Source organism: Amborella trichopoda, chromosome 3 (genome assembly GCF_054954075.1).
Source record: "Amborella trichopoda isolate Santa Cruz 75 chromosome 3, AtrichopodaSantaCruz75HAP2 v2.0, whole genome shotgun sequence".
In the NCBI taxonomy this organism is placed as follows: domain Eukaryota; kingdom Viridiplantae; phylum Streptophyta; class Magnoliopsida; order Amborellales; family Amborellaceae; genus Amborella; species Amborella trichopoda.
This window is the reverse complement of record NC_142338.1, coordinates 61,164,197-61,181,370: the sequence shown is the minus strand read 5'-3', so window position 1 is coordinate 61,181,370 and position 17,174 is coordinate 61,164,197. Positions and strand designations below refer to the sequence as shown.

The window sequence follows — 17,174 nt, the reverse complement described above, 5'->3', positions numbered from 1 at the left end:
CTGGAAATCTTTGTGATAGCCTTCAAATATTATTTCATCTCCAATTGTTTAAAAATCTTGAAAATTAATGGTCCAAAAATGCATTACAAGATGCACTATTTCCAAAACTTAAAATCCATTTTTTTCTCATGCTCATGCATCTTGATGTCAAGATGATCAATTTGAGGATACTTGGGCATCAAAACAACCTCTTCTAGAGAAATTCTTGAGGTGCGCTCTAATTTGATTGTTTACAACCTCGAAGCCGTCCATTTTGCAGTATTTATGAGAATCAATTTATATATATATATATATATATATATATATATAGGAAAATGATCTTGTGAGCCAGTGGGCTCACAATTAAAAATGAGCCCAATTGTCCAGATTGAATTTGGGCCGATCTGAAGGTCACGGATGCCCGATAGTGTTTGAATTTTAATTATTTTTTTATACAAATGCAAATCACTTGAAATTTTTTACTTGTGTTCATTAAAAAGCAGGTGAATCTTCAAAAAATATCAAAAAAATATTTTACATGACAAAAATTGACCAAAATACCCCCATAAAGTTTCAAGGGTATTTTGCTAATTTTATTTTTTGGGAATTATTTTTAATATATTTTTATTAAGTACGGCTAGATGAGAAGAACACACGCCTAAAATTTAAAGTGATTTGGATTTGTAGAAAAAAAAATTAAAATTCAAACACTACTGGACATTCGTGATCGTAAGATCAGTCCAAATTCAATCTGGACCATTGAACTCATTTTTTCTTGTGAGTCCACTGGCTTATAGGATCATTTTCCATAAATATATAATTAATGTGTGGGGATCAGGTGATCTGGTCGGCTCAAATCGACTGGTTCCTAATAGAGTCGCTTGGTTCCCTAACATAATGAGGCAAGTTCATAAGAACCAAATCGATTTTTTGTTCCAATACCACGTCGATCTGGATTGGTTCCCAATCCAATTCGTCGATTCATGATCCAAACTGCGGGGTTTTCAAACACTGGGATACGGGAAGCCCGGAGAATTAAAAAGAAACTAAGAGCATTAACCTCCTCAAAGCTTCTCTTAGGAGGTTTTATAGCATTTGTTCATTTATTGTAATCAGAATTTTTGTTTATGATATTTCTAATATTGATTATGCTATTAAAGTTGTTTATCCATTTTTACATATCAAGGCTCTTCAATACTTTTATATCTTTTGTTTTGCAATAATGCGTTGGATTTATTTAACAGTAGAAAAGATCACTGTGAAGGTCTTGTGAGACAATAGGCTGATATAGGTCAACAACCCTCGAGGCTTTTGGGACATGAAATAAACTTTTCCCATTCTCACAAAGCTAACCATGCATCTTTTTAAAAGTAAAATTGAAAGCAAACGTGACAGTTATTCAGTGATGACTGCAACTTTGAGATCGAATCTTATTGCTGAGCTACCCCAAAATGAAAAAAAAAAAAAAAAAAAAGCGAGAAAGAAAGAATATTCATGCACACAAAATGCATTCATTTCATAATGATAACTTTGATTACAGCTAATATATAAATACGTTTAAAATTCCACATATATACTTTGGATCTCACCATGCACATAAAGATGGACTATTAAATGTTTTCTTCATCAAAATTCTTGAGCATTTCCATGCGAGGAAGCATGCAAACAAAATGGAACCCACTACAACCAAACTGGCAAGAATTCGCAATGGATCCTGGTACTCTTTTAGGAATTTCAGCACCCTCCCAATACTTCTAATTGGTTCTTCTGAACATTCTTTTGAAGTTGGAGATTTCCCTTCTGGAATAAATTTGCTTAGATAAGAATGTGAGCGCAAACCAGCAGCAACCGCCTTCATGTCTTCCACCCTCATTTCCAAGAGTTCCAAGCTTGCTCTCAATTCTTTAATTTCCCCATCTTTTTTAGCAATTTCTCCATCCTTTTTAGCAATGACCATCTCTTTATATTTGGCCTCCTAAGATGCGGTCACAGAGAAAATCAGAGAAAAGGGGAAAATCAGAGAAAGAAGATGAAAAGAGACCTAAGGCTCTACCTCATCCTTCATCGCCAGCTCTTGCTCATAAGATTCGATCTTATTCTTCAAGTCCTCCATCTTGGCATTATTGCCATCCAATTCAATTCCCCTATCTTGGGGCTTCAATCCATGCCAATGATTGCCCCAAGGAAAACAGGATTTTGAGTTAGTATAATTCATCTATATTTTTGGGTTACTACAAAATTATTTGAGATGTTCAAACTAGCAAACGATAAATAATTATGATTACTCAACTAAGAAATGAGGCAGTCCATGCATAGATTTTCATTCTTATACATACAAAATACCAGGCAGGGGACTCATAATTCTAAAATGAAGAATACATTTCTAAATATAAGCTTAAAACAAACAAATGAATAATAGATAACAAAATAATAACATATAAAAACAAAAAATAAAATAAAAAAAGGCTTTTTAAGAAAAATAAGAAAAGTTTAGAACCTTCCAAACGGTGATGACAAGAACACTTTCACTTCCTTGAAATCATCCTCATCCCCACTTACTTCCGACGTCGAAGTTAGCTTGGGATGCAGGAGAATTGGAGGAGAGTCAACAAGGACTATCAGGTAGATGGCAAGGCATTAGAAGTTTTTCGCTTAAGAACATAGGGGGCAGCTATAGTTTGTTTATTGGGACACGGTTTGTGATAGCAATCAGCACATCATCCTATGAAATATACAAAGCATACAATGCATTTTGACCTTACACAAATTTAGGGTATTTTGTTTCAATTTAAAAACCAAATCTAAATGAGCAATATAAATGTGCTGAAAATAGTCTCCAGCTAGATGCAAAAACAAGAATAAAGGGCACAGAGGAAAGGATGTCTTCCCCACGAGCCTTCACTTAATTCTCAAACCTACAATAGTTTGGAAAACTAAAAATAAAATACAGTACCTCCATCTCAATCTTGGATATAGTTTTCGGTTTAGTGATGTCTGTCGAGTAATTAATGACATCACGCACGGACACCTCTGCTTCCATAATAATTGTGCCTTCAATCATATACCCTGTCTTTGGGCAGAGATCACTAAGAGGGATAAATGACGAGAAGCCCCAGCCGATTGCTTGTGCATCAAATATATCATTTTGAGAATCTGATTGATAAATAAACCACATATTTTAGGACATTTCAATTAAAGGAACCATATATTAGTAACTGGACCATGTAAATGTTAATGTATGCCTGATATTTTCAAATACAGGATTCAAATATTTAAAACAAACTTGGAAAACCAATCTATGCAGTAGAGAAATCCAACAACTCCATGAGACAGGATAGAACCCAAGCACAAACTATCTCAAACACTACTAGCACGATCATTAGTATTATTAGCATTGAATAATCAAGTAATATGTATAATCCACGAATAATCATTACTGGACAAGAAAACCACTAGAAATGATGTAATGCAGTAGAAAAAACCAACAACTCAGGGAGACAGAAGAGGCCGAGCAGGAATTGCCACAGTAAAGGGCAATTGCAAAAATCAAACTTGGAAAAATCCAAGTAGAACTCACAAAAAACAAACTTGGAAAAATCAACCCAGTGCAGTTGGAAAAACCAACACCTCAAAGTGACAGGATAGAATCCAAGCAGGGACTAGCTCAAACGCCACTAGCATGATCGTTTGTGTAATCAGTTATGAAGAATCAAGTAACATGCACAATCCACAGTAAAAGGTATAGTACCATCAGTGGACAAGACGACCATTAGAACTACAATGTTAAACATGCTTATCATGGAACAACAGGACTAGGAAGAGCAACGACTTGGAAGCCCTTGTACTACAACCCACGCTTCCTATTAATAAAGAAAAATAATAATTAAGCAATGGCAGTAATGAAAAGAAAATACATTTTACTGTCACTAGTACTCAGATCATCGAATCTAATCCTACAACTCGTTCAGTAAAATGATTTCTTCAATACTATCATAAAAGTGATCCATTTAACTCTTCTCTATCTTCCTGACTAAACAAGAAAACATTCTCTAAACCCTCAGCCCGCGGGTGAGTTACTGGTGAAAGAACAAAGCAGCAATAAAATTCACCCCACTATGAGATGTACTAGATTGAGTTCAAATCATTATCAATTGAAGAAAACCATAAATCCAGCTTTTTTGTGTCACTACTTGCACTGCCACGCATATAACCAGATCCACCATACATAATTGCATGTGATTTTCACAAACTCCACTCAATAAACAGAGTACTATGTCCTTGACAATGTCATCTAAGAAGCAGTGCGACAAAAGGAGAGGATACTGCCTTTTCTTTTCGTGCCCTTGCCATCAATCTGGTTTATGATACAGATGATGAAATTTGCATATCGGCTCCACCCATTAGGCAGGCTAGCAGCATCCGCCACATTTAAATACACTGACAAATTGCTCACGTTATCCCCTGCTGGACATATCTGCAGCTGCCTACAAAACACAAATTCCCATTAAATATAATCTCAGAAAAGGTATGTCAATCCAACATAAGATCACTCACATGAAAAAAACATATCAAACTACGCAACACATCTACACGTGCTAACAAAAAAAAAGGGGAAAATATCTCCATACCCCCTATTTTTAGGTTTCGTTTCACAATGGAACCAAGGTTTTAAAAGATATCTTGGGGCATAAAAATTGTAGATTTTATTTCTTCTAACCCCTTTGAGCTAATTTTTAACCTGTTTTTTTAGTCCAAACAAATCTAAAAAGACATGCATTTTCTAAGAGGTTACCGGTAGGGGAGAGAGAGGTGTTTGGAGAAACATGGGAGGAGAGAGAGTGAGAGACGTAGGAAGAGAGAGAAAGAGAGAGGTTTGGGGTATATAAGTGAAGAGAGATAAAGGATTGGGTTTAGAAAGAGCATGTCTTTCTCCCATTTGTTTAAGTTAAAAAATAGGTGTAAAGTGGCCAGGGGGTTAGAAGATATCTTTTGAAACCTGGGGTTTATCAAGAAATGGAACCTAAAAATATGAGATATGGAGATATTTTCCCATAAAAAAAACTACAACTAACATCAACTTCCACTATTATTAAGGTAATGTGTCAAATTTATTTGATAAAATCCTAAAATCTACAATTATGTGCACTGAATAAGACTACAAAAAATAGAACTATGTGTGCTGAATAAGACCACAAAGAATAGAATGCGAATTTAAACAACCACTGAACTAAAACATTGAAGTCATCCAATAAATTTTAAGAGCTAAAAGTATATGTAATAATATCTATTCAACTACAATATTGAATTATTTGATGATGAAATGAGCAAGAGAAGCATTTACTCCATCGTCCATCAAAAAAGATAAGTATTACTCACTCTCCTCTCTCTCTCTGCTCTCTCTCTCTCTCTCTAGCTTCTGAGTTTTCTCTCGCCTCCAAAACTATCCTAGGATGGTTCTCCAACACTCTTGAGATAGTAGACCGGCTTTCTTCCCTTGGAAACTCTCTCATTGGCTCTTTCTCCACCCAACATGACAATATAAAAGGAATCACCACCCAAACAAGGCCTCTACTCCACTAGACTCCCCAAAATCAAAGCTCAACTTCTCTAGACACAAGAAACCTTCAAAACCATTAGAGATATTTCTATCGGTGCACCGGACGTCCTTTGGCTGCCTAGCCATAGGGAATGTCATAATCCTAATTGCTTTAGAGACAGCGCCCTTCGTACCCAGGGTGGCTCCATCACCAAACTCCCACCCCCTCTCCACCTACCTCGTAGGCAAGCATCGCCACCACTCAGGCTCCAAGATTCCTACACTCATCCACCTTGCTTTCCACCCATCTTAAATCAATATTCTGGCTCCCATACTCTCCTGAAGAATCAATCTCACCGACCCAATCTTTGTCTTCTCTGAAGCCCCGCCAGAAAACCAAATATATTTGAATTCCTTTGCCACCCCCCTAGTTCAAGTCTCCAAACCTCAGACCTAGACAGCCTAGTCCCCTTATGCACCTTGTAATCAATTCTGCCCACAGTTAGAGAGGCACTTCCCCCCTGCATCTCTCCTCTCAACTACTTCTTCACCCCTCAAATGATTCCACCATAAGACCCCGTTCCACTTCCTATTCACACCTCTCAACAAGGGGAAGACTTAAACTCTGATACTCAGTACTCAATATCAGCAGACTCCAGGGAGTTAACCAGGATTGATAGAGGCGAGCAACACTTGCCGGAGATGATCGATACCATGGGATTAGTCCTCAATGGTAATTACTCAGATCTCTCCAACCACCTCAGAGAAGCTGCTGGATCGTCGCACGTAACCCTAAATCTAAATCTAGCAAAGGCTCTAGAGAATTAGCTAAACTCCACTCATGGGTAAATGACGACACCCCCAAGACTTCAGCCCAGTCGACCCCCCTTCTAGCCGCTTGCCCTATTAGCCCCAAAAATAGGAGATCCAACTGATGGAAGTTCTTTATTAGAACCCAAACCCCCCTGATGGAAGTTCTTTATTATAACATCTAGGGTCTCAGCACGCATGCAAAACGCAGTGTCTTCCGCTCCCTAGATTCCTCCCATAACCTAGATATTTTAGCCCTTTTTGAAACCAAGCTCACGGCCAATCTAGAACTAGTTAGGGAAAGGTGGGGCTGGACTCCTTGCGCCTAGTTAGCCAAGGACTCTATAGGGGCTTCAGAGGGGTATTTGGGTGATTTGGAAACCAATTGTCCTTCAAACCCTAGTTTCCCAGATTCTTGACCTCTTTGTCACCATCCAGTTTAGTCGTATCTCAGATAACCTCCATTTCCGCTCAACTTTTTTCTATGGTCCTAACTGCTCGCTCCATCGCCAGGACTTCTGGCTGGAGCTCAGTTCTCGGGCCCCCTCTTCTGACCTCCCCTAGCTCCTAGGCGGTGACTTTAATGTTGTTAGATGGACTCATGAAAAATCTAATGGGGGTCGTCAGACAACCACAATGCATGCCTTCTCAGACTTCATTGATAGTATTCCTCTAATCGACATCCCCCTTACAGAGGTTTCCTTCACCTGGTCCAACCATGCTTCTAACCCAATCATGAAAAAAATTGATAGGTTCCTGGATTCCCATGATCCCCTTACAGAGGCTTCCTTCACCTGGTCCAACCATGCTTCTAACCCAATCATGAAAAAAATTGATAGGTTCCTGGTTTCCCAATCATGGGAATCCACTTTCACAGGTACTTGCTCTCGAGCCTAACTCAAGTCCACCTCTGACCACAAACCAATCCTTTTGGACACCAATCCAGCCCATCGCTCGGTTAAACCTTTCAGATTTGAGCTCTTTTGGTTGGAAGAGCCCTCTTTCACCCACTTGTTTAGATTCATCTGGTCCCTATCCTTCACTGGTTGGGCAGGATTCAGACTCTCTAGGAAGTTGCAACTCCTGAAGGCTTCCATTAAGCAATGGAGCCGTTCCCTCCCCTCGAACTTCAGGAAGCAAATCAATGCTTCCTCTATCCTCATACAGTCCATTGACTCCCTGGAAGAATCCCATGTGCTTACCCCACAGGAAAGTGCCAATTGGATTTCAGCAAAACATAAACTCCATCATACTATGCAACTTGAGGAGACCTACAAGTATCAGAGGTCCAGACTCAAATAGTTCAAACAAGGACATAAAAATACTGTCTTCTTCCACAAAACAGCAAGTTCTAGAAGAAGGGTAATGCAATTACCCAAGTCTCAATAGGTAGTCGATCCTTCTCTCCACCTGAACAAATTAATCTCATCTTCAGGAGATACTTTAAAAATCCTTTCTCTAAGTCCCAACATGGCAACCTCACCTTCCAGACTCTCTCACTGGCAGACTCGGCTTGGTTAGAGAGACCTTTTTTACCTTAGATGAAATAAAAAAGGCAGTCTTTGAACTACCTAATGACAAGGCCCCAGGGCTCGATGGGTTCCCAGTGGTCATCTTCTAGTAATTCTAGAATCTGGTATATCCCCAAATCTTCTAGCCTTCTTCCAAGAATTCTTCCATAGCAGTCACCTTAACTCTAATCATAACGGTACCTTCCTAGCCTGGTCCCAAAAATTGATGGAACTCTTAAGCTTAGAGACTTCAGACCCATTAGTCTCCTCAACTCCTACAAGATTCACAAAAGTTTTAGCTTCCCGCCTCCAGAAAGTACTTAGCTTTGTAATTTCTCCAACCCAATCTGCCTTCATTGCTAACAGATAAATTCTAGATGGAACTCATACGGCCCATGAAGCCATCCATTCCAAATCTCTATCAGACCAGAAGGGCCTCATTATCAAGCTGGATTGGGAAAAAGCTTATGACCGGGTGGACTGGGACCTTTTAGATATTATCCAAACTCGTATAGTATTTGAAATGAAATGGAGGTTATAGATTAAAGCTTGTATTTCTATTCTCCTCAACGATACCCCAGTAGGATTCTTCCCTGCTGTCATAGGGCTGAGACAGAGAGACCAGCTATCACCTTTCCTTTTCACTCTTATCGATGGACTCTTCTCCAAAACCCTCACTAGACTCTTTGACAGAGGGTTTCTCACGGGCTTTAGGGCCTCCCATGAAGAGCTGATCCTTACCCATCTTCTTTATGCAGATGACACTCTTTATCTTTTGTGAGGCCCATCCTTCTCAAGTAGACAACCTTTGGCCCTACCTTAGCAGCTTCGAACTCTTAATTGGTATGAAAGTTGACCTATCCAAAACCAAAATGTGTGGTTCTGATGAATAAGGGAGATCTAGAACAACTTGCCCAACACTTGGGCAATGAAACTGAAGGCCTCCACTCTTCTTTCTTGGGTCTTTCCCTTTGTGTGGGCAAACCTAGAAAGCACCTTTGGGACAAACTTGTAGAGTAGTTGAACTGGAAATTTACCAGCTGGAAGGTAGGTATCTCTCTTTTGGAGGAAGAATCACCCTCATCAAATCCACATTAGCAAATACCCAATCTATCACATGTCCCTTTTCCTAATCCCTATTTCAATCCTTCAGTGTCTAGAGAAACTTATGCGAGAATTCTTGCGGTCTAGGTCTGCTGAAAGCAAAATATTCCATCTGGTAGCTTGGTACAAAGTCTGCACCCCAAAGAAATTTCGAGGCCTAGGCATAAACTTGAACTATGAACCTTGCTTTGCTAGGAAAATGGTGGTCCCCCTCCTGTGGAAACAAGTCATCCAAACCAAGTACGGACTTGGAGAGTAGTCCCCTCCCCACAGATCCTCTGAAGCCTAGAAGTGCATCACTTTGAGCAAAAATGCTTTCCTAAATTGCACTATGTTTAGATTAGAAAACAGTCAGAGAATAAATTTTTTGATGGATAATTGTATTGGAGACCAACCCCTTAGGTGTGCCTTCCCTTCTTTCTTCCTCCTGGCACAAAATCAGGCAGCTCTGGCAGCTGAGAATGCTGATTTAGAGGGTCGGGCCTGGTATGGACACCCATTTCTAGGAGAAACCTCACAGACCAAGAGTCCCTTTTACTCAATTCCCTTTTCAAATTGCTAGCTCCTTTATTCAGTTATCTCCTTCGTCAAGACACTATCTCATCTGGTCTCCTAACCCCATTGGGTCTTCTCAGTCTCTTATTTCTATTCCTCTTTACTCTCGAACCTCTTCCCTGCACCCCTTAACAAAATTCAGTCCTTGCCGGTACCCCACAAAATTCAAGCGCCTTTGTTTGGATGCTTCTTCAAGGAAAGACCCTTACTTTAGACCAACTTCAGCATAGGGGCCACTCCCTACCCAATCGTGTATCATGTGTTTCTAAGAAGAGGAGACCATTCCCCACCTTTTCATACACTATAAGGCCTCTTATGCCCTCTGGTCTCCTGTCCTAAAACTCTTTCGTTTCAACTGGGTTACTCCCCCTTCACATGACAACCTTTTCAAGGCTTTCTTTTCCCCTCCTTTCACCAATAAAGATAGGACAATCTGGCAAATGTCCATTGTTGCCCTCCTTTGGACCATTTGGCTCGAGAGCAATTCTAGAACCTTCAGGAGGAGCCCAATGCTCCATCTTCGGCTCCTGCATTGCCCCAATCTCCCTTTGGGCTAAGCTTGTCCGAGTATATGCTCCACTCACAATCTCCCACTTCCTATCCAATTGGGAAGCCCTGTTGAATCTTTCAGCCCCACCTACCAGCTCTAGAGCCCAGTGGAACCCCCTTCGCATGGCCTTCTCAAACTTAACAGGGATGGCTCATCCTAGGTAACCCAGGGCCTTAAGGCATAGGTGGTACTTAGGTAATCTCCCACGGCATTTTCCTTTACTTCTTGGATCACAATGGGATCTCAGACCCCACCACTGCAGAAGCCATGGCTATTTTTGAAGTTCTTAAACGAGTGCCCCTAACTGGGTCCAACCAGCAAGCACTCAAAGTGGAATCAGACTCAAGTAATCCGATCCATTAGGCTACTCAGCAGCTCCACCCATCATGGTGATTATTCCATATTTTTTAGCATATCCATTTTTTCTGTAGTTTCTTTCCACGTCACTTTCAAGCATGTCCCTAAAGCTGATAGGCTGGCTAAGGAAGGAGCACGCCAGGCCTCAACTCCATCTCACAGCTAAATGAGAGGAATCCAAAGAAATTATGCCCAGCTCCAAGCCTCAGCTCCAAACATATGACCCAAGCCACATGTGCACCCCCAGTAGCTCATTGCCTCACACCCTATACACCCTCATCTCTACTCTTCCTCCCTCCCTTCTTCCTCTTCTTCTCTTTAAAAAAAAAAGGAAGAATAAAAAAAAAAGGAAACAAACGGGGTGGGGGGGGGGGGGGGGTGTGGTCGATCTGGTGCTCCCCTTACTGTTCACTCTCTCTAACTCCCTTCTCTTCCCCAACTCTCCTCTACACCCCTTCTTTGTTTGCCTCTTGTTTCTTCAACTTAAATTATTCCCAGTCAACTATTCATCCCTCAGCCACCCCTCCCCCCCCCCCCTCTTCACCCCCACATTCTCCCCTCCTTGAGCCATGAACTGAAGACCCAATTTTCAGAAACCAAAACTAGTGTCGACACCTAATAGAACGCTTTTCCAAATTGAAGCATCCCACCATCTTCTCAAGTCTCCGGTTACTGTTCTACACTATAATGCTCTCATCTTTCCCTCTACCCTAAGTCTGTATTTTCTTTTCTTTTCTACCCCTTCCAAAAGTTCAATTTGTAACCTGAGCACCCACAGTTTGATGCCATCGTTAAAAATTTTGATTTGTTACCATTTACTGTCCTACTCTCTAAAAGCTCTTGCATTGTCCCCTACCATATTTCTTTTATTCTCCCCTCCCCCCTCCAAATGCCCATCAAGTTGTCCAAGCACCAAATCTGTGGGATGCCATCTTTAAATATTTTATTGATGTAATACACACTACTACTACTATAAAGTCAACATTTTCCTCAAAATTTTTTTTTTTTTATTTGATGAAACTCTAAAAATTGACAATCATATGCAATGGATAAGATAACATTCAAGAAAGACAAAAAGTACTACATACCATTTGCAACCTCCAACAATGAATGTATCAGAATAGCGTTTCTTGGTGTCCAGGCTTTTGAAATTCTCAATCTTCCAAGTAACTCTAGAAGTGTTATCATCTGCGCTAATCTCCACTACTACAACACCAGAAAAGGGAACTAAGATTAAGAAAAGGCAACACAAAATTTATATAAAGTAGCACAAATTACGATGAACTAAAGCATAACAGGGAAATAATCAAACAAAATATTGAATCCTATAATCAGCAAAAGATGGACTATCATCAACAAGATGAAGCTCAATGTATCATTATAAAAACCCAGAAAGGGTCCAAAGAAAAAAGGTAATTAGCACACTTGCACTTGGTACCTTTAATAGTTTGAGAGGTTGAGTTTTGGCTCTCTTTCCCCTGCTTTAGAAACAAAAATTAACATTTCAGTGTCTATAGACATGTTAAAAACCCTACAATATGTAATGTAAGAATTTCCATTCATTCGGACTTCGACTTCGCCCATTTAGAGTCTATAGACATGTTAAAAACCCTACAATGGCAAAAAACCAAAAACCTATAGATCAGGAACAAGGAGATTGGGATGAAAGTTGCAGAGATTTGAAATCAAATACTAATTTTCTTAGTACTATAACCACTCTTGCCACTGTTTGCTCGCTATTGTGAGGTAAAGAGAAAAAAATGGTGGTGAAAAGTTCCAGAGAGCAAGAGAAGAATGGAAAATAAAGAAGAACTTAAGTTAGCCACCTTACATCCAATGAGGCGACATCGTCATTACCCTGTAATGACAAACGGTGCCAAAGATTGGATGTAGGAGATAACAAATCTAGAGAGAGAGAGAGAGAGTCGATTTCGCAAGTTTATGGAGGGAGAGAGATGTGGATATATATTAGAGAGACGGGTTCATGGTCGTTGCTTAACATACAAGAAATGATATAGCATACATATGATGTGTATGATGAGGTATGATACAAACTATGAATAATCTAATGGCGTATCTGATACACTCACTATGGTAACTGTGGCTATTTAATTATGAGCACGTATGGTATACTATTTTCAGAGTATAGTTTGTTTTTATACCTTCAGTCGAAAAACTTACTTGGAAGATTTTTTTCAATCTTAAATTTTGAGAACCATTTAAGAATTACTAGATTATGATAATCTAAAGAAACCGAAAGAGTGTTCTGACGTTCTGATCTCACCTTCTAAAATTCAGATGGTCTTTATTCAATCTCAAGATGTTATTAAATTGCATAGAGGGTATAATTACGAACTTTTTAAGAAACCAAAACCTTCTAAACAATGATGACAAGAAAACCCCATTAGCAACATGGGGTATCTCGCCTTTGCCATGATCAAAGTTCCAATCTGCAATGATCTCGTAGAAAACTTCCACTTAATTGGAATCATCCCCCAAGATTAAAGAGAAAGAGGAAAGGATGTCTTCTCAACTTACAATACCTAGAGACATCAACTTACAATACCTAGAGAAAAAAAACAAGAACTAAAATACAGTACCTCGATCTCACTGTTGGGCACAGTTTCTATTTTAGCGCTGTCAGTCGAATAATTGATGACATCACACACGGACACCTCTACTTCCATAATAATTGTGCCTTTACTCATATAACCCGTTTTTGGGCTAAGATCAGTGAGAGGGACAAATGATGAGAAGCCCCAGTTGCTTGCTAGCGCATCAAATACATGTTTTGCAACTGATTGAAAAATAAACCACATATTTTAGGACATTTCCAATCAAGGTGGAGCATGTAAATGTTAAAATACGCCAATACTTTGAAACACATAATTCAAATACTTAAAATGAACTTGGAAAAATCAATCTATGCAATAGAGCAATCCAAAAACACCATGAGACAGGATAGAACCCAAGCACAAACTAGCTCAAACACCACTAGCATGATCGTTAGTGTTAGTGGCATTGAATAATCAAATAATATATAATCCAAAATAAAGGGCATTACATCATTATTGGACAAAAAAACCACTACAACTGCAATGTTAAACATGTTAGGATTTAATATTAGATGCGAAAACATGAATCCCAAAAGTTGAATCCCACCAAAAACGTGTACTTATTATCCAGCTAGAAACAAAATAGGTAAGAGTGTGAGAAATAAAATATAAAACATACACCTCAAAAGCACAAAATTTACGTGGTTCACCCCAAAAGGGCTACATGCACGAGAACAGCAAATTGGAATCTATTATACCAATGAAAGTTACAGCATAGATTTTGGGAACAAAATAGGCAAGAGTATGATAAATAAATCATAAAAACACACACCACAATAGAACAAAGATTTATATGGTTCATCCCAAAAGGGCTACATTCATGGACACAGTAAATTGAATTCCACTATACCTATGAAAGTTAAATCATAGATTTTGAGACATAGAGTTACCTCTTTAACCCTCCGACAAAACTCAATCGAGCAAGCCCTTTTAGACCCACTATCTCGACTGACACCACCTGCGGATCTCTCATCTCTATCCCACAGCTAAACCACTGTCCAGTAAGAGAACATTGAGAGCTAAGACTTCCTCTCACTAAAAGGGGAAACCATCCAAAGTCTCCATGGAAACCGCCCATATGATGACCCAAATAGAGCACACCTATTCTTTCCTCTAACTTCCCACAGATGTCACATATATCTCAAGAACTAAGAGATGTACCCAAGAGTCCTAATCTTTTTGTATTTCTATTTTCTTTAATAAACTTATTAATATCAATCCCAATCCCACATAACATGAGATTTCTTTATGTGGGTGATTTTAGATATCACCATATTTAACAAAATACGTACTTCGAGTAATTAGTCTAATGCAATAGAAAAAACCTACAACTCAGTGCCACAAAAGAGTCTAAGCAAGAACTATCACAGTAAAAGGCATAATCCAAACAAAATTCAAGCACATAAAACAAACTTGGAAAATCAACCTAATAAAGTAGGAAAAACCAACACCTCAGAGAGACATGATAGAATCCGAGTAGGAACAAGCTCAAACACCACTTGCATGATGGATTGTATTATTGATGTCGAATAATCCAGTAACATGCACAACCCACAATAACATGTATAGTACCATGAGTGGACAAGATCGTAATGTTAGTGCTCATCATGCAACAATAGGACTATAAAGGGCAACCTCTTGGAAGCCCTTCTACTACATCCCACACTTCCTATTAATAAGGAATAGGAATAATTAAGCAATGGCAGTAATAAAAAGAAAATATATTTTACTGCCATTAGCACTAAAACCATCGAATCTCATCCAACAACCTGTTCAGTAAAATGATTCCTTCAACATTATGATTAAACAAGAAAACATTATCTAAACCCGCAGTCTGCAAGGGAGTTCATGGCGAGAGAATAAAGCAGTAATTAAATTCATTCCAATATGAGATGTACTAGATTGAGTACAAATCATAATCAATTGAAGAAAACCACAAACCCCGCTTTTGTGTGTCACTACTTCCACTGCCACCCACATAACCAGAACCACCATGTGGAAATTGCATGCAATTTCCACACACTGTTCAATAAACAAGGTGATATCATAGCTCTCATACTATGCCATTGAACATGTCATCTAAGAAGCAGAGTTGCAATAAGGGGAGGATACTGCCTTCTCTTTTCGTGTCCTTGCGAGTAGCCTGGTTTATGATACAGAAGCAGACATCTGCGTTTCGTCTCCACCCATTAGGCAGACTAGTAGCATCCGGCACATTTAAATACACTGACAAATATTTCACCTCATTCCCCTTTGGATATAGCAAGAGCTGCCTACAAAACCCAAATTCCCATCAAATATAATCTCTGAAAAAGTATTTCAATCCAACACAAGATCACTTACATGACAAAACCATATCAAACCGCGTAACACATCGACACGTGCTAAGGGAAAAAGAAAAGAAAGAAAAACCTACTACCACCATCAACTTCCACTATTATTAAGGTAATGTATCAACTTTATTTGATGACAATCTACAATCTACAATTGTGTTCACCAAATAAGACCACAAAGAAAATAACATGAATTTCCATAACCACTGAACTAAAAGAATGCTAATAACAAATATTCAACAAAGAAGAAAATTGCATAAATTTGCCAATACCATTAAACTACGATATCGAATTCTTTAATGAAACTCTAAAATCCACTATCATATGCAACGGATAAGATAAATTCAACAAAGACAAAAAGTAACTCCATACCATTTGCAGCCTCCAACAATGAATATCTCAGAGCGATGTACCTTGGTGTCCAGGCTCGGGAAATTCTCAATCTTCCAAGTAACTCTAGAAATTTTATTACCTGCGCTAATCTCCACTACTACAACACCAGAAATGGCAACTTAGATTAAGAAAAGACAACACAAAATTTTACATGACCAGAAAGGAACTAAAGTAAAACAGGGAAATAATGGAACTAAAGATAGAATCCTATAAGTGGACTATTATCAACAAGATGAAGCTCACTGAATCACTATAAAAACCCAAAAAGGAAAAAATAAAAAATAAATCAGAATTAGCACACTACAACTTGGTACCTTTAACAGTCCGAGAGGTTGAGTTTTGGGTCTCTTTATCCTGCTTAGAAAGAAAAATTACAAAATTTCATCGTCTACAGACATGTTAAAAACACTACAATGGCAAAAACCAAAAGCGTATAGATTAGGAACAAGGAGATTGGGATGAAATTGCAGATTTGGATCAAACACTAATTGTCATAGTATTTTGCCCATAATTGCCCCTGTTTGCCCGCAATTGCGAGATAAAGAGAAAAAAACCGCGGTGAAAAGTCACAGAGAACAAGAAAAAATGGAAAATAAGACAGCTTACGTCCAAAGTGGACGACATCGTACAAACGGAGCCAAAGACTGGATGTGGAAAATAACGAAATCTAGAGAGAGAGAGTGGATTTCGCGAGTGTTTAGACCGAGAGAGTCGTTGATCTTTATATCTTAGAGAGAGACCTGTTCATGGTTGCTTAACATGTAAGAAATGATGTAGCATACACATGATGTGTATGATGAGGATACGATACGAACTATGAATAATCTAACGGCATATCTGCCATCGTGCAAATATGTGTCTATTTGGTGCAGTTGGCATACGAATGCAGCCGTAAAGGTAAGGTCCACCTCCAAATTTTATTATGATATATAATTTTAATATAAAATATTTTTAGAATTATCTGAAAATCTATTTTTATATTTAGTTATAAAATTTTAAGTTTTAAAAATAATTAAAATCAAATAGATCTATAAACATATGAAAATGTTGAAAATGGTCGGTATAGATAATATGTTGTAAAATGTATTATTTGTTAGACTTAAAATCTTTTTATTTTTCATAGTCATACATCTCTATGTCGAGATGATCAATTAAAAGGGTTTTCAATATTAAAACTACCTATTCCAATGAATTTTTGAGGGGCATCCGTAATTCTACATTATAAGATAGCATCTTTATATAAACGTTTTTTTGTAATTAAAGGGAAAAGTTTATATAAAATATAGAATCACATATGCACCTCAAAAATCTATCGGAATAGTTGTTTTAATGTTGAAAAAGCCCCTAATTGATCATCTCGACATCGAGATATATAAATATTAAAAAAAAAAATTGAGACCCAAAAATAGTACATCTTGCAACACATTATCT

General features: G+C 38.4%; 1 protein-coding gene across 6 annotated transcripts; it reads right to left on the bottom strand.

The window, feature by feature from the left end:
* Positions 1 to 1,474: 1,474 nt before the first annotated feature.
* LOC110006453 (uncharacterized) lies at positions 1,475 to 16,438 on the bottom strand. 6 transcript variants are annotated; one of them, XM_088862032.1, is made up of 11 exons: positions 16,350 to 16,438; positions 16,058 to 16,097; positions 15,723 to 15,840; positions 13,908 to 15,290; positions 13,003 to 13,199; positions 11,841 to 11,883; positions 11,491 to 11,608; positions 4,306 to 4,463; positions 2,933 to 3,132; positions 2,033 to 2,134; positions 1,475 to 1,954 (listed from the first exon to the last, which is right to left on the bottom strand). In XM_088862032.1, the coding sequence occupies exons 5-11, from the start codon at positions 13,108 to 13,110 to the stop codon at positions 1,565 to 1,567; spliced, it is 1,119 nt and encodes a 372-aa protein (XP_088718158.1). In that variant the 5' UTR covers positions 13,111 to 13,199; positions 13,908 to 15,290; positions 15,723 to 15,840; positions 16,058 to 16,097; positions 16,350 to 16,438; the 3' UTR covers positions 1,475 to 1,564. The 6 variants fall into 6 exon arrangements, with proteins under 6 accessions (XP_088718158.1, XP_088718159.1, XP_088718155.1 ...); XM_088862033.1 differs by having other exon boundaries at positions 11,841 to 11,880; XM_088862029.1 differs by having other exon boundaries at positions 14,959 to 15,290.
* Positions 16,439 to 17,174: the final 736 nt, after the last annotated feature.